At 53.7% G+C, this 17067-nt stretch overlaps 6 protein-coding genes across 6 annotated transcripts; 2 read left to right on the forward strand and 4 right to left on the reverse strand.

The window, feature by feature from the left end:
* Nucleotides 1-1349: 1349 nt before the first annotated feature.
* Nucleotides 1350-1529, reverse strand: GLRG_10181 (uncharacterized protein; the record flags this gene model as incomplete). The annotated part of the gene is made up of 1 exon (XM_008100866.1): nucleotides 1350-1529. The coding sequence occupies one exon, from the start codon at nucleotides 1527-1529 to the stop codon at nucleotides 1350-1352; it is 180 nt and encodes a 59-aa protein (XP_008099057.1).
* A 475-nt stretch (nucleotides 1530-2004) lies between these two features.
* Nucleotides 2005-2736, reverse strand: GLRG_10182 (uncharacterized protein; the record flags this gene model as incomplete). Its single annotated transcript, XM_008100867.1, has 2 exons — nucleotides 2005-2422; nucleotides 2486-2736. 2 exons carry the CDS (start codon nucleotides 2734-2736, stop codon nucleotides 2005-2007), a joined length of 669 nt encoding a protein of 222 aa, XP_008099058.1.
* Nucleotides 2737-6404: 3668 nt separating this feature from the next.
* GLRG_10183 (Not1 domain-containing protein) lies at nucleotides 6405-8452 on the reverse strand (the record flags this gene model as incomplete). Its single annotated transcript, XM_008100868.1, has 3 exons — nucleotides 6405-6465; nucleotides 6524-8136; nucleotides 8198-8452. The coding sequence occupies 3 exons, from the start codon at nucleotides 8450-8452 to the stop codon at nucleotides 6405-6407; spliced, it is 1929 nt and encodes a 642-aa protein (XP_008099059.1).
* Nucleotides 8453-9575: 1123 nt separating this feature from the next.
* GLRG_10184 (uncharacterized protein) lies at nucleotides 9576-10258 on the forward strand (the record flags this gene model as incomplete). The annotated part of the gene is made up of 5 exons (XM_008100869.1): nucleotides 9576-9582; nucleotides 9639-9817; nucleotides 9873-9915; nucleotides 9969-10159; nucleotides 10217-10258. 5 exons carry the CDS (start codon nucleotides 9576-9578, stop codon nucleotides 10256-10258), a joined length of 462 nt encoding a protein of 153 aa, XP_008099060.1.
* Nucleotides 10259-11132: 874 nt separating this feature from the next.
* Nucleotides 11133-12321, forward strand: GLRG_10185 (cyclophilin type peptidyl-prolyl cis-trans isomerase/CLD; the record flags this gene model as incomplete). The annotated part of the gene is made up of 2 exons (XM_008100870.1): nucleotides 11133-11496; nucleotides 11561-12321. The coding sequence occupies 2 exons, from the start codon at nucleotides 11133-11135 to the stop codon at nucleotides 12319-12321; spliced, it is 1125 nt and encodes a 374-aa protein (XP_008099061.1).
* Nucleotides 12322-13193: 872 nt separating this feature from the next.
* GLRG_10186 (GTPase-activator protein for Ras-like GTPase) lies at nucleotides 13194-17000 on the reverse strand (the record flags this gene model as incomplete). Its single annotated transcript, XM_008100871.1, has 1 exon — nucleotides 13194-17000. The coding sequence occupies one exon, from the start codon at nucleotides 16998-17000 to the stop codon at nucleotides 13194-13196; it is 3807 nt and encodes a 1268-aa protein (XP_008099062.1).
* Between the last annotated feature and the right edge of the window lie 67 nt (nucleotides 17001-17067).

Here is a 17067-nt window from a genome sequence, read left to right on the forward strand (position 1 = left end):
AACAGAAACCGTGGCGTGCATGGAGTGCAATGCCAGTAGTGTATGTTCTTAATGTATGATACATCACCCACTTGCACCAAAGTCCCAATTCGCTCGTCTCCCCGCACCCTGCAGGGCATGCTAGGCTTGGCATTTTCCCAACTGCTCAGCCCAGTACCTTACGTGCTGACACACACATACACACACTCTTTCAATCACAGTACCTATCCTCGGAGTACGACCCAAAGGGGACCCGAGAAAAAACATGCCCTGTCTCTATCGTACCATCGTCAGACATTCCCACAAGGCTGTTTCTGTTTCGGCGGACCATTCCTGTCGCAATGTAAACGAGTAGGCAGGCGGGTTTCACTTCCATCCATCCGCCATCAAAACAATTCCACCACCGCGGCCCTCTTCCGCCAACCACCTTTCTTCCACTTAGCTTACCTGACCCAAGGCCTCGCTGTTTCACTCCGTCCTTCCCTCCCTTCCAGGCGGGAGACATCGGTAGGATGAGCTCATCTCATGGGCTTAGCCTCCCGCTCTCGTCAGCTGTGTGCGACGTGATTAATCAGAAGCGGATGTGTTATCCAAATAGGGTATCTTTGTCTTCATTACTCTGTTCCTCCTCTCCCCGTCTCCCTCCATTCTATCCTTGCCTTGTCTATTATGCTGTTGCTTCCTCCAACAGCCTAGGTCATTTGCCGTCCGTCGTTTGATGTCGTAGCAGCAGCCATCGTTGCTAAAGAAGTAAAGAAGACAGAAGGGAAAAGGAAAAAAAAAAAAAAAAAAAGGTGGAAAATCAGCGGTGTCCCGCTTCCGGAAAACGGTAAGCCGTCGCCGTCCCATATGCATGACCATCTGTTGTCCGATCAGCCCAGTCAAAGACCCTTGAATGCCATGCCTCGAGTACGAGAAGACCGACAAATTGACCCACATCAACCATTTAAAACCACCTCTCATCCCGAATATGTATGACTTGCGCCACACCTGCAAGGTGCTCCAATCGTCGTCCGTCGTTATCAATCCGTCCGTCTCTTCCACTCTCACACACCTTTCACACCCCCAGTTCCAAAGAGAACCAAACCAAAACCAGACAGAAAAGGGGTAAAGAAAGACGCAGCCCTTGCCCCCGCTGCCATGCAGAAAAAACAATACATAACAAGCCCTCTCTAACTTGGAGTTATCGTCATCAATCACAACGCACACCCACATACACACACACACACACACACACACCCCAGCGACGCTAAGGCTACTAGGTAACTGCCTTGCTGTCAGCCTATCTATGCATGCTTGAGCGTTCCACCCCTCGTATGAATCAAGCACAGCAACTGGCTGAAATCATGTCCAAGGGATCACAACCACCATCAGTGTCGGACGTGGAGAAGCCAAAGCCACACAGCCGGCATGGAACCCTTCTCGAAGCCTTCCCGCTTGGGCATAGCTGGACGTCGAACGACACCCTCGGAACCGTCCCGGCCCACACGGATGCCTGGGATCATGCTGGCCACGCCCAATCGCAATCTAGGCGCAAAGGGCAACCTCATGGTCTTTTTGGTTCCGGTACGGAGAGCATGGTATGGGACTGCGCCGGCCGCCCAGTTCCGAAAGAGAAAGGGAGCTGCAGAGTGGCCAAGGCGCTCCAACATGATTGGCCCTGCTATGCTGCCAGCGTCATGAGCTTGTGCTGCATCAGCCGCGCTCTTGCAAGTGGACCGAACCAAACAAGAAAAACAAGGTTCCTTGCCAGGTTGTCATGTCGAGTCGGTGTCGGATAACTGCCCCGACTCCTGGATTCCGAATGTGGCTTGCGTTACGTCGCGAACATCGATCACTACCTTCCATGTGGGGAAGCAGTCGTCCAGTTGCAGAGCTCTGTGTGTGTGTGTGTGTGTGTGTGTGTGTGTGTGTGCGTGTGTGTGTTTGTGTGTATGCACGCGCGTGTGGGTGTCATCTTCATCTCCAGGCATCAGCTATTTTACCACCCGGTGAAAGTTCACAAGGCAGCGCCCTCGACGACCCTCAGTGCCAGCCTCTCGCACGCTTGCGCTTGTCTTCGCATGGATTTTTGCACTTTGGGCAGACGTGGTCGGGGTACGAGTTGACGTCGACTCGGATCAGGCATTTCGAGCACCGCCACCACCGCGACGAGAGGTTGCGTCCTTTGAGCCAGCTGTCTTCCACGTGCGTGCCTCGCTTGAAGATGTCCTCGTTGTGGTAATCTCGCAGATGGTCCCGGAAATGGTCTCGTCGTCCAAACGGCTCGTTTTTCCGCGAGCACTTTGGGTAGTCGCACTTGTGAGCTTCTTTCTTGGACGGGTCTTGGTGGACTTGTCTGTAATGCCTCTCGAGATCGGCTTTGCGCTTGAACGGGTTCGCTGTGCACCCCGCCTCCAGACAGGGGAACTTGTAGTCCACCGCTTCTTGTTGCTCTTGACCCCTGCACACAGCATCGTTAGCATCGCTTTTCATGGTTGCGTGAGAGGCCCCGGCTGTCACGTACCCTTGGTGGGGTATCACTGCTGGAAACTGTCCTGCAGGAACATATCGCGGTTTCATCTGCCAGTAGCCCCCGTCCTCGGTAGGGACATAGTCATACTGGGACCAGTCAATGCTTCCGCGGTAAGGCTCTGACGTTTGCTGTGTTGACGAAGATGCACCGTTCGTATAATCGTCACCGTAGTATGCCGCAAAGCTATCTCCGTAGCTCTCATCGTAGCTGTCGGCGTAATTGGCTGCCGGAGAATGACTCATGTTGTGCGGATACGAGTATGACATCCCAGGTGAAGAGCCGTACGAAGAGGGTGTAAGAGGTCCTCTAGAGCTGATGTCGGATAGCTGGCGCGCAAGTTCCGGAGCCTCTAGGAACGTGGAAGACTCGAGGTAGTCTCCTGGCGACACTGGAGACCTTGCGTTAACATAATGATTTGTGCCGCGGTAATATAGGCTATCCATTGTTTCGTCAAAAGATAAGTCAAGCTTTCGTCCTATCTAAACCGTCTTGTATCCCGGCTTCTGGATAGCAGTTCAGTAATGGGAGGGCGGCCTCGCGAGAATGGGGGCGGCAAAGGTGGATTGACAGAGGTAAGCAGTAGTAGAAACTGCCGTCGGGAGCCAAGAAAATGCAGCAACTTACACAATCCGGCGAGTGCCAGACTTTTGAACGGACGAGATAGGCTATGTATCGAAGTTTGTAAAAGAGTGAAAGCCCTTTCGTGCGAAGTTGGGCAGGCAGTCTCCAAGCGACAGATCAAGACACCAGAAGATAAAACAGGTGGAGTTCCGAAGTGATCACCATTCGGGAGTCCGCGGATTGGAGTGGGAAATGGGCGGTTAAAGTATAAGCAGGATGAGGCAAAGCCAAGTTCACCGCCTTGAAGGAATAAGAGCGGCACAAATACGTCAAGCGGCGCAGATACACGAGGTGCTGGCGGAATGGGTCATGGATGCCCACCAGCACATGGTTTCGTCTCCATAAGATGGTCTTGGCCATGGGGAGCCTCAAAAGGGCTACATCAGCGCCCGCCCCTCTCCGGTCCATTGCCGCGGAGGGTGAATATAGGATAGAGTTGCCTGTGCCCAGGCGGCGGCGTGAAGCGAGGAAACAAAGCACGAGTGCTGGGGTCTCTCTACCAGTTTGTAATTCCGGAGGGCAACATTAGGCCCCTCGGTGAGTGACATGATTCTAGAAGGGGGCTTAGAAGTTGCCAGCCACCAAATCAACAGAGTCAAGCAGAGATGCATGCATTATTTTGTGGTTGAGAAGACGACAAACTAGCAGATTTGGAATCGGGTCAGCCCAAGACCCGCCAGATACTCCCATGACGATGCGCCCAACCTATCGTTTGACAGGGCTGGTGGGGAGTTGCATATGATTATGAGAGGGGTTTGTTTAAACGGACCGGTCTTGAGTCTCAAGGACTCATGGCCCATGGGGGCAGTTCCGGCTGGGCAGTCAGCACTGAGTGACCATGTCTGGCCTTATTGACAAAAGCTACTCGAGTGACCCAAGACATGCCTAGCAGACCCAAAGATAAACTGGGGCTCGATCAAGGCCATTACGGAAAGGGTTCTGGTGCTCCGCTATACGGGGTACTGTGTTTATAGTATAAGTACAAGTACGGTCATGGTCAATTAACCCGGATTTGGGGGCCCGAAGTACCGTGTCCAACGCAAGGTCAAAGCAAGGGGTTGAAGGACGGCGGCGACAGGGGCGAGTATTGGTGCTATGTATGTCATGGCGCGGCGACAGATTATCGCTCACTGGCATGCCAGTGGTTGTACTCCGTATTAGTTTAGCAACAGGTCTCGGGGCGAAACTTGGCAGGACTGTGATGCGGCTGTCGAGATAGACTGAAGATCGGAATCGCGGAGGGGAAAGAAAGGCTTGACTGGAAGGGATATCATATCTCGTTGCCTAGCCCCGCACTGCCACACTAGTGGGCGCGTGAACGCTTGCAGTCCCAGTCCTTGCCCTTGTGCAGGGTCCAGAGTGGAATCAGCCGAGAAACAATGGTACGGCAAAGTACGAGGCCGTTATTCGTTCATTCGTAATGAAGCAGGTGAAGTCATACCTAGTATACCTCGCAGAGACGGTAGCAAGCTTGCGTACTACCTATGGTACCTCGTTTGATGTTTTTATGAGAGGCGGCAGACTGGACGCTCAAACGCCACGTCGTTGTGCTTGTGTGTGTGTGTTGGGACTCGCAGCGCGCCGTGGCAGCGTAACCATTGACTACGCAGTAAGGTATTTTTTGCCATCGGGGGTCAAGCTAGCCCGCTGGATCCGCCGCCGAGGTGCACACTGCCCACCTGAATCGCCTGAGACCCAAGTTAACCAAGTGGGAGCCAACATATCAGCTATCGTTATTCCTCGGTACGAATTGCCCATTTGCACTGACGTGGACTTGATTGGTTGCATTGGCCCAGGCAGTAACAACAAGGTTAGCGGCGATGGAAGGGAGAGTAAGACGTGCAGAGGATTGGTTGTTTGGTTTCTCGAGCAAATGGCACCTCGGATGTCGGATAGATGCCTTGTCCTATGCGCGAATTATTATTATTCCATACGAAAAAAACAAAAGGACGAAAAATCACAACCGTCCAGGTCTGACGCCTCCCTCGTTCCGGAGGAAGTGCGGCGGCAGCGGGTGCATGCTTGACCACCGTCTGACAAGCAGTGCAGTGCAGCAGGTCAACTCGGTAAAGCAAACCCGTCAAGTTGCTCTTTGCCTGTTGAATCTTCAAAAAAAGGCTCAGATCGTGCGCACCCAGGAGATAGTGTTCGGACGAGCCATTTTCTGCAAGAAAAGAACACGGAGTCGGGGTCGGAGCCGGTGCAGGTGTAGGTTGGGAAAGTTGAGATGTGGGTTCCAACGAGTGATGTCTTGTGGGTGGCCACAACGAAGGAACTGTGCCGGTTTGGGAAGACTCCAAGGCTGGTGGGTCAGGGTGGGCTCCGACCTTCTAGAAACATTCCACCGCTTAATCCAAAGAGGCAAATGCAGTGCGAGGCGACCTGGGCTTGCTGCACTTCATTCTATTCCGAGCCCCGCCACCTTCTTCTCACTACATCATCTACCTCGGCGCGCCTTATCCGTTTACTACCTACCTTGTCGAGTTACTCCTTCTTAGGCATAATATTACAACCTTATCAAATACAAGGCGGGCAGGAATGCTTGCAGATTCACCGCCCTGACGACTACCTTCCGTTTCTTCTTCTCTTCACCTGACACCTTGACGCCCGACTTGTGATGTGAGCAGTGGTGGCGGAGTTGCTTTATTGCAGAATGACAACGCTTGTGCATCCCGCTGGATAGCTTCGCTGCAACCCACCCCAAGGTAGCTTCGCGTCATCAATGCCTCAGCCTCGATTGTCATTCGAGCCACTAGGAACGTCGACGCACCAGCACGTCCACAGCCTACTTCGTCGCCCCCAGACCAGCGAGCCACATGGTGTACGTCTAGATCGCGGGGGTGTTCGTCAACCGAGACCCGCAGGCCGCCGTGATTCTTGTCGCGCAAAGAGCCGACTTATAACGGGGTAACAGACGGGGGGCCGGTGCTTTCGCCTAGTCTTGATTCGGCCGATCCTAATCCCGGTCCCCGAGGGAACATGGCTGTCATTACAGATACCACACCTAATAATTACCCTGATGCTCGTCTATGGTCACACGGGTTGCGAGGGAGCTGTCATCAGGTGCAAATGCCGAATCGAGGTGGCCTTCCGCCTCCCCTTTCAGAGGCAGTCAATAGTCAGTGTACTTCGACAACAAACAAAAGCCAGATGGGCTTGGCGGTATGTTTCCGAAAAAGAAAGAGAAAAAAAGAGGCAACGCCGTTCCGCCCGATACCCATGGTTCGAGGCCCCCCATCCCAATCCGAGGCTACGCCTGGCATGAAACCCTGTGACCATCGCCGCCTATTCATACATCGTCCTCTAGGAATTTGTACGCGAACTTGAAGTCCGCCTTTCTGCGGTTCATCCTGCGTATCCTGTCAGTCGCTACTTCCCATCACACAATCAGTCCAGACGATAACTTACCAAGTGCTCTCGTAGTCGAAGAAGCGGTAGGTGCCCTGTTCAAACTCCTCGGTGATGTTCTTGGGCTCCTCGTGACGCTGGAACCAGGTCTGGTATTGCTTATGGAACCTCCAACTCTGGTCCTTGAGGGCCTTGGCAGCCAGATATTGCTGAGGCGTGCCCTGCTTGTAGTAGAAGACGTAGAAGAGTGTGTCGGGGTCGATCCGGGAGTACAATCGCGGGTCGTCGAACAGTGCGAGCGGCTCCTGGGGAAAGCCCACGCCGGTGGAGTTCAGACGCAGTTCAGGACGGTAGGTCCTGGGCACGTCCGTGTCCATAATGTCGGGGCACATGGCCTGGCTTGCCTGAAGCATGCGTTGCGTTGAAGGCGAAGAGAAGGGCGCTGGCCGCTTGCGAGATACCTCGAAAGACTCGACAAGGTCTTGCAGGGAAGAGGGGAGGTGGTATATCGACTCCTCTTCCTCCTCTACGGAGGAACTTACACCATTTGTACCACCGTTTGTTTGAGGTGCTGCAAAGGTTAATACGTCATGCAATTGGCAATCTATGGATAAAGACTCACCCTTGACTGCTGCCGATGCCTCCGCCGCAGCTTGGTTCTTGAGCGCACGTTTCTCCGCCTTGGTCTGAACCGGTGTTGGCTTCGCAACTGTCGCCGGGGTTTCGCTTGCGCTGCTTGAGGGCGCTGCAGACTGTTTGGGTTCTGGTTCCTTCGCCGCAACAGGATGTGCCGGCGTGGGCGCTGGAGAGCCTGCAGCGCTGCTCTTGGATTGCGTCGCCGGGGTTCCTGAATTGATCGGTGCAGCGCCTGGTGGAGGTGGCAAGGGAGAAATGCCGATCTTGTCTGATGCCGCCGCAGCCGCCGCAGCCGACGCGTATTTGAGGCCCTCGGCTGGCCTCGCGGGGACGATGGCTGGCTTCATAGCCGGTCCATTTGCTGCGACATTGCTGCTGATAGTCTGTAATGGCGTGTGCAAAGTTGCCAGCGCGGGTAGAGGGGACTTGGATTGCGCACTAGACCTCCGCCCTGATGCGGATGCTTCCGCCACTGCCTTTGGCTTCGGAGGAGGCTTCACGACATCGGGTTCCGGTATAGGTTCGTCCGCCAAAGATTGGGTGTCTTGCGAAGAGTTCTTGTCGCCATCTTGCGGAACGCCGTATACGCCCTCCTCCTCGTCTAGGTTGAGCTCCTCGTACATCTCTTCGTCCTCGATGAAGTCATCGTTCATGCCGTCCGAGACATAGTACCGAATCGTCTCCTCAAGGTCGGTAACCTGATCCGTATCGACTCCGCCATTCTCTAGAGACCTTCGAATAAGCTCGAGCTTGCCCTGGTGCCACTTATGCCGCTCGATGATGCGTTCGATCTCGGCCATTCGCTCCGCCTTGGCAGTCTGGCTCTTGCCCTTCTTCATAGTCGCCTGTATCGCCTCGGCTTCGGCCTCCAGAGTCTCGATTTGTTGCTCCAGCTCGTCGACCATGTTGTTGAGGAAATCGCTTGCTTCCGCCTTTGCCTGTTCTTGGGGATCGAGCTTCGCTGAAGAGGCTAACCCTTCCTTGGAGTATGCCTTCGTCTTCATGGCCTTCTCGACTGCCTTGAACTTCTCCATTTGCTGCCAGAAGGGTTAGCAGGGCTGCCGGGGAAGGGCTCGCTACCAGGGAAAGTGGACCAACCGTCTCGATCAGTCGGCGGTGCTCAAGTAAAGGGGCCTTGTCCTTGATGTCGTTGCTTGCTGCCCATGTCTTGATCTGATCGCGAAGCCTCTGTAGCTTCTTTATTTCGCGCTTGAGGTTGTCTTCCAGCTTCTCCTTTTGGGAGATATTATTGGACTGTTCAATCTTTTCGTAGATGGCCTCGAATTCAGCTACGCCTTCCGCCACCTTTTTGAAGCACTTGTCGACTTCTTGTTGCAGTTTTCGTGCTGCCATTTTGCCAGTCTTTGTATCGGAGTCAATAGAGAGACTAGGCCTAGTTGTGTGTCTCGAGAACCCTCGGGTTGGGTGTGTCGGATGTGTGAATGATGGTTTTCGACTCGGAGCTGTGTTTGTGTAGCAAATAGCTGTCGAAAGGATCGAAGAGCGCACGCGATGGAAGAGGAGGATAGACAGTATTTTCCCTTGGGTGTGACAGCTGCTGCGCCGTATTTACCGGCGTTCGTTTGTTGGTTGCGCGATACAAGTTTGCTTGTCCACGGTGAGGCGTTTGATGGGTTGAAGTTCTGCGCATGAAGAAGAATGAGCTGGAGGGCAGTTGCTGTGCGGAAGACAAGGTCCTGTGTACCCACTTTACGCTAGTGAGTGAAGATAAAAGAAAAGGGTTAACAGAAAGAACACCTATTAAATTGGGGCTTTAGGACTCTGAAGCACTGCCAATGCTATGAGATGGTCCTTAGGAGTTACAAATATGTTTTTTGTCACATATATTGCTTTTATCGATAGCAGAACCAAGAGCAGAAGGTGCATGTCATTCTTGCTCTTAACTGAGGTAAAGTTGCGACTACTTTGGTGTCATGGCCAATGGTGACACGAGTCACTGTGCAGCCCAGCCTTGCCAGCTGCCATTCTCTGTCGCGTCCAGGGACTGGCCACTATCACTTGAACCAGCCAAGTCCATCAGGGAAGGAGAGCACTTGCAGTGTATGTATCATTGTTTGCTATCAACGAACCAACCGACCAATTAACCTACCTGGGTCATTTACAGCCCCTGTTTGAACACACTCGAAATACAACCCTCACTGACAAGTCGCTCTCTTCCTGGTGTCAATTTGCTGTTCCGTTGGCTTGCTTGTTTCCACGCTTGGGTGGCAGCTTCTCAGAGCTTCCGGACGACCCGAACTAGCTGCTTCGTTTGTGTTTTGACACTTGCTCTCGTCCGGGTGTCTGTTTGATAGAATTACGGTCCGGACAATCAGTCAAGGTGTGAGAACCCGAACCAGCTTGGCACTGAACCCGGCCAACCTCCTGTCATCCCATCCGGTCGGTACCTTGAGGGCCTCTTGTGGCAACTTAGTTGCGTTATCCAAGGAGAGGAAGAAGGACCAATAGAAATAAAATGAAAGGTGAGGCTCTCTCACATTTGTGCTTATCGCCGATGTATTGACATCCTCCTTACCAGCCATCGTACAGCGTGTTTTGTCCGCCTCAGTGGCGGTGGACAACGAGGTTATCTCGTCAATTGGGAAGGGCCTCCTCGTCCTCGCTGCTGTCGCTCCAGGCGACACTGAGAAAGATGCCGAGATTCTTGCAAACAAGGTGGTGAAGCTCAAGATGTGGGATGATGACACCGGCGGCAGAGTGCGTTCGCCATTTCTCCCATCCTTGATTCCCTTTGCATCTAATCCCGCCTCAGTGGAAGAAAACGGTCCAGGACATTGACGGAGAAGTCCTCTGCGGTACTCAAAGTGCCGTCCCCCAAGCCCGAGGCTGTTTCTGATGTTCAATCCAGTATCTCAGTTCACACTGTTCGCCAAGATAGTCAAGAACAAGCCCGACTTCCGTCTTAGTGCGCCGGCCGAAGATGCTAAGAAGCTCTACCATTACTTTCTGCAAAAGGTGCAAGAAAGTTACGCGGCGGACAAGATCAAGGACGGCCGATTTCAGGCCATGATGGCCGTATCTTCGACTAACGACGGCCCGGTTTGTACCCCTTCGAACTTTATTGCAGAGCTGTGAGCTGACTTCCAGTGATGCTAGGTTACGTTTGAACTAAACACAGAGCCTGTGCAGAAACCTTGAGTGGCCACAGACTACGAGAATACGATTTGCTCTGTCGCGGACAAACCGCTTGGTCGTACTGTAGGATGACTTGTAGATTCCATGTTGATATATATATGGTCTTGTCTATCGCCCATAGATACAGCGTTCCGCGTGAACAAAAAGTTCGCTTTCCTCATTGAGTTGTTGATATACGACGCTTGGGACGATTAAATAGAGCAAATAGCTTGGCCCATTCTCCCGAGGTACGGTAGATGAGCTATATAGACATAGACAAGACCATCACCATGATGGCGGAGCTACCACGTGGCTCTCGCCTCGATTTCGATTATTGTAAGGGCTTCGAGGCCACTCTGTCTGTCTGCATGTGCGTGCCTTTATAGTCAATCGAATGCAAAGGCCCGAGATCTCAGATTTCAAATATATTGGCAGGACGGCAGGTTCTGATTGGTCACACCGAGTAAACTGTCGCCCCTTCCCGATGAACCATGCAGCGCAGGAGTGCTTTCCTTCCCTCCCCTGACTGCCCCGCACTAGGCATCGGATTCCAGAGAGTTCCATCGTACCTCCAGCGACAACCCCCACCTGAGCTCTGTGCTGGAACATTTATCGTCGGCCATCGCCAACATTATTTCTCAGTCATTGGTTTTTTTTCTGGGCGTGTCTTCGATCCATCTTCCAAAGTCTCCAACTTTACATCTCAATTGGCAACTAGCTACAGCTTCTTGCGATTTTAATCCTATACGGCATCAGCTATCCTGTGGTGAACTGATCTGCTACCCCGCATTTCTTCTTCCTGACTGCATAGAGCTCAGACTCGTAACCTCGTCTTTTTCAACATACTGAACCAACTTCAACACAGCTCAGACCAGTGGAAAGGCTCCCAACCGCCAAAATGTCTGCTGAGGGCACCGAGACCAAGCCGACACGCCCCCGCGTCTTCTTCGACATCACTGTCGGCGGTAAGCCCGTTGGCCGTATCACGATGGAGCTCTACAGCGACCTCGTCCCCAAGACGGCCGAGAACTTCCGCTGCCTCTGCACCGGCGAGAAGGGCCTGGGGAAATCCGGAAAGCCTCTTCACTACAAGGGCTCTACCTTTCACCGCGTCATTAAGCAATTTATGATCCAGGGCGGCGACTTCACCGCCGGCAACGGCACCGGCGGCGAGTCCATCTACGGCGCAAAGTTCGAGGACGAGGCCTTTCCCGTTAAGCACGACCGCCCTTTCCTCCTGTCCATGGCCAACGCTGGGCCTAGTGAGTAATCCCGTTGTGTCTGAAAACAACGATTTGACTACAGCTATTGACAATTGCGACGCAGACACCAACGGCTCCCAGTTCTTCCTTACCACCGTACCGACACCCCACCTCGACAACAAGCACGTCGTCTTCGGTGAAGTCCTCAACGGCAAGTCGGTCGTGCGCCACATCGAGAACCTGCAGACTGAGTCGGGTGACAAGCCTGTGAAGGACGCTGTCATCGCCGACTGCGGCGAGCTCACCGGCGATGCTGCCCTCGCAGCCGACGTGAAGGCCCCGGATGCTATGGGCGATACCTATGAGGACTTCCCCGAGGACTGCGCAAGCCCCCTCGACGCCAAGGAGGTCGTCAAGATCGCCACAGCCTGCAAAGACTTTGGCAACAAGGCCTTCAAGGCCGGTGACTTCAACCTAGGTCTTGAGAAGTATGAAAAGGGCCTTCGCTACCTCAACGAGGAGCCGGACCTCGAACAGGAGCCCCCCTCCACAAAGACGGAACTTGAGGCCCTTCGCTTCTCCCTCAACAACAACTCGGCCCTGCTGAGCCTTAAGATCGAGGCTTGGGAGGACGCCGTCAAGTCAGCCACGTTCGCCCTCGAGGTGCCGGGCATCAAGGATGTGGACCGCGCCAAGGCCCTATACCGCCGCGGCTTTGCCAACATCCGCCTCAAGGACGAGGAGGCCGCTATTCAGGATCTCGAAGAAGCACACAAGCTTGTTCCTGATGATAAGGCCATCATCAACGAGCTCAACGCCGTCAAGCAGAAGGCGGCTGCCCGTGCAGCCAAGGAGAAGGCGGCGTACAAGAAGTTCTTCCAATAGATAAGGTACACTTAGGGGCTGAGGAGGTAGGAAGAAAAGATTTGGCGCTGGCTTAGAGCAGGCAGCCAACACGAGGGAGAAATGATGACTATTATGATTTCGGGCGACAAAAGAAATACACGCAAAAGGTACTGTTCATGATTCATCAGAACACATTGGGGGCGTACGGAGGTACCGGGATCGAGAAGGGAACAGCCCATAACCAATTCAAGGAGTCGCGTAGATACCTCTGGTTGGAAAAAAATCAACATCACTATATTATCCACATGCTGAATGCTCATCTGGTGTTTTATTCTACTGGTATATACATGTATTTCTTGCCTGCACTGGATCTCGTGAACCTCTTGGGGCGGGACGCGTGACGCTAATCATGATATATCTGAGAAGGGGGGGTATATTCGTCGTCTCCCATGATGCGATTCGCTGGCCTTTCATGCCAAAAAAAAACTGGCAAGGAAGAAAGATGACAGGGAGGTAAGGCGGGAAAGTAGAAGACTAGAATCGAAAAAACAGCTGGAGGCCGCCCATCCTAGCAATGCCCGTCCGACAACCCTCTGGCGAGCTTCTTTGGATAACCGTTTTTAGGAACAGAGAAACGCCAAAGTTGCCGACCCAATCGACCCGACTTGCCTCCATCCCGGAGTAAGGAAGTAGTTGACCGCCCGACCCGCTTTCCATACGCTTCAAGTGCGCGTGTTCAAATCTCCTCCTGGTCATAATAATGCAGAAATTGTAGTTGTCGTTGAGCCATTTGGGCCTCTAATTCGTGTTCGCTTGAACAAAAAAAAGACAAAAAAAAAGAAGGGGGTGTAGGAGGACCCCAGGGGCAGGTTGCCGCAGGATGAAGGGAAATAAACGCATGGATAATGATTCTAGAAGCCAGTATTCCAAGATCGCTCAACATTCTTGCCGCGCGATGTCGATGGCGATGATTCAGGCGAGTCGCTCCGTGCGAACGGCTTCATGATGCCGGACAGAATTTGGCGAGTGGCCCTTCCGTTACGCTTCAGCGTGGCCAAGTGCGAGGACGAAGTTTCCGAGTGTCCAGACATTTGCCTCAAAGAGTTGAAATCCCGGCCACGGCGATGCTCACGGCTTCTGCGCGAAGGAGCGTCAACCGTTATGTCGCTGCCAGCTGATCCAGGAGGTTGGTATTGGTCTTGTTCAGCCCAGACCATCGAATTGTTCGCAGAGTTTGTCGCCGAGTTTTCGGTGTGATATGTTGAAATACTCATGGATTCCAACAGAGCCGCGTTATGTTCCATCGCATCGGCGTACTCGGAAGTGGGGAGCGACGCCGTCTCATGAAGAGAACTATCCATCCTAGAGTAGCAGAGATCTGCGCGCTCCTGCAAGCCGAGACACATTTCGTTGAATATCAGAATATCCTCTTCGCCTGTCATAGGCTTGGCCAACTCGCCATTGCCAATGGGGTTGGCCTCAGTCCACATCTTGACGAGCGCAGCAAAATTGTAAGCATGGTCAATCAGGTGAGGTAGCGCCGGAAACCCTTCACGAGCCATCGGTGACAGCCTACCGAGAATCGCGATGGGGGTCGAGTAGGATGGTCCCAGGGCGACCTTATTGCGCTCGACAGGGATTGAACAGATGATGTCAATGTAATCCTTCACTGACTGCCGGTTGGAGCCCAGGAACTTGTTCATCGGCTCCATCCATTCTTCCTTCTTGCCAAAGGTAGAAAGGTTCCCAAGTGCCTGGAGCGCCTTAGCAACGAGTGTAAGCGTCCGCTGCGCACGTGGGCGAGGATGGTCTCTCAACAAACCAAAGAGTTTGGGGCTCAGAATCGCAGGGCAGATGAAGCGGAGAAACAGAAAGCCCGACACGCTCGTGTAAGTGACAGTGCGCAGCCAGTCGCCGTAGCGGTCCTCGGCGACGGCTCGTATATACTTGAGGATAGACCGAAGCTCCGGCGGGCATTTGGTGGGCTCCTTGCAGATGCATTGCCAGACCTCGGTGGTCAATTGAATGAGCCGATTCCAGTGCTCCTGGATGTTTTCACCAGGCTTGAGCTTGCTGGGATCGACCTCGCAGTTGGGATTGGTCTCATTGATCTCAGCAATCTTGGCCTGCAACATCTGCTCGAGGTACTCTTTGCCCGAGCGCCTCATGTGAAACTCAAGGGCTTGCGTCAACAAAGTGTTGCCCCGGAATAACAAATTGGCCTCCCCAGCAAGGGACTTGCCCATATCGCGAAGGATCTGCTCTCTGTCGCTGGACGACTCCATGGACTCGTTGGACTTCAAGCGACTGCTGAACCGGTACTTCTTCAGCTGGTTCTGGGTGCTGCCAATGCCATCAATCTCATCCTCAACTAGCGTCTGGAGCCATTCGTTGGCATGGCCAGAAACTTGAAATATGTTGAGGAAAATCTCCGACAGACGCCGCAGGTTACCAGGAAGTGCTTCGGCGATCTTTGCAGTAACACCAGACGGAAAACTGTGAAGGAGTGATGACAGTGCCTGGTATTCCTTGGAGTGGAGGACGACGAGCTCTTCATGATGAAGCTTTACGAGCATTGTGCCCATAACTTGCTGCCGTTCGTCGTATATGTCGAGCCATCTCTCAAAGTCTTTTCCAGGTTCGACGTGGTCCAGAGGGATGTCAACTGACCCGCAGAGCACCTCCGTGAGGCCGCTCGTTTTGGATGAACCGAGAGATGCCTGTAGTTGGTGGTTAAGGCATTCGAGGTTTCCGTCCAACCTTTTCAGGACGATGGAAAGAAGCGGCATGGCTGGTGGAAGATCCGAGAACTGGTAGTCTTCTCTCCAGAAAGGGTTCTTGGTTCCGGCCTTGACCGTAGATCGGGCGCGCACCTCACCATCCAATATAACCTCGGCCAGGTAGTTGCCGACCAGAGGGTCCGCGTCTTTGGGCTGCCGGTCGACGAAGCCGGCGTCGGGCGAGCTATTCCTAGGTTTCAATTTGGCTTCCGTCACCCGCAAGCTGATCGTCTTCTCGATCCTAAAGATCTCGCCCGGAAGCTCCGATTCTAGGTCCGTGACTTCGATCGCACCTCCCGATAAATGAGGATCTAAGCGGAATATGTCGGGCAATGCGAATGCTCGGAGGAGGACGAACCAAACCTCGAACAGCAACCGGTTTTCGAGGGCGATGTAGACTGGACGGAAGATGGATAATTGGGTAGATATTGGGGAGTAGTGGGGGAAGATGCCGATGCAGTATTCCTCATCAAGGACTGACCGGTCGAGCTGTTGAATGGCACATCGGGACAGTTGAGACAGCTCGACCACGGCGATAACTGCATCGCCGTCGTTCGTGGTAAGCCTGATCTCGCCATTTTCTTGCAGGAGACACGAAACGAGTCGCCAAGAAGTAGTTGGCGATCTCAGATCCCGAGTAGAGGATCTTTTGACAATGGCCCTTGGCGAGCTTGCCAATCCTTTGTCCCACAGCCTCACTTGGCCGACTTTGATCAGTGCATTGGTGGTTTTTGTCCCGTTCTCTGAACCGCGCCTCCTGACAACTGGACGCAAGGATGTAGGAGTCGGGCTCCGATTGCCACTCGAGAGCCTAACCTTTGGGGGTCTCAGCTGCTGCCAGCATAGCAAAGCTGCAAGCCAGAGGTCTCGTTCTTCCGCCAAAATAGGACGTAGCAGCAGGTCTAAAGGGGGCTGGGTGGGACACGACACTTCCAGGCATCTTTTGCCTTCGGGTAATTCGACTGGTGCTATCCGGCAGCCGCGCAGATCGGAAACCAGTGGGACGTGGAAAGGACCGTCCTGGCCCGAATCAAACATCAGGCTTCCCTTCTCTTCGTCGACATACGCAATGCCGACCCGCCATGCTCCTGCAGGTTCGCTCCGGACCTCGATTTCGCCTCTCATGCGCCCGCATAGATTTTTCATCATGAGCAAGATGTTGTTCGCATTTTCGGTGGGTACAGGGATGGGTAATGAGTCCACAGACGGGGTCGAGGCTGTCGGCGGAGAAGTTGGGCGAGAAGAATGGCGCTTAATCAGTCGTTTCGTCGAGAGTTTCTTCTCCCTCAGACTGGTACTGGCCCCCAGAGGGATCTCGGAATGGCGGGCGGGAACCACTGATGGAAAACCTTGAGACTCAATTTGCGGAGGCGGGGAGCGAGCATCGTCATACAGCGGCTGAGATCCGGAGGAAGAGAACGACCCCAAGCGCTGGCGGCCATCTCTCAAAGTGGCACTAATGAATTGCTGCCGCAGGGCACCGTCCATCGTGTGCGTTCTTGGACGAAAGCTACTCGTTTGCCGTGAAGGTGGGCTGGTCGAGTTGTCGTACGAGTCGCCGTACGTGTCGTTGAACACCATGCCCTGTCGCCTCGAGAAGTCTCCAGGAATTGACCTTGGTGAGGTCTGTGGGGAGCTGGGTGTGAGCCCGCGGGGGGGCAGTTGTAGAGGCACGGGCGGATCAAAGGCAGTGTTTGCAGGCGAAACCGGCGACAGGTCGGGGTGGTGGTATTCGGGGGTCACGGCACGTATCGTAGGATTCGAAGGGTGGTTAGAGCGGAGGGAGGTGCGCAGGTTCGTAATCGAAGTTCGTTCCATGCTGCGGGATGACGGGTCGGCGGACAAGGTCTGGTTCTGGGAATGCGGCCAGTCGAGGCGCGGCGTAGCGTTGTGACCACCGTTGTGGTAGGTTCGTCCGTCCATGCCCGGTGGTGCCATGTTCATTCCATGATTTGTCCTCATTTGGGGTTCGCCCGCATCTGGATTTTCGTGGTTGTAACTGTGT

This window comes from Colletotrichum graminicola (assembly GCF_000149035.1).
Source record: "Colletotrichum graminicola M1.001 genomic scaffold supercont1.57, whole genome shotgun sequence".
Lineage (NCBI taxonomy): Eukaryota > Fungi > Ascomycota > Sordariomycetes > Glomerellales > Glomerellaceae > Colletotrichum > Colletotrichum graminicola.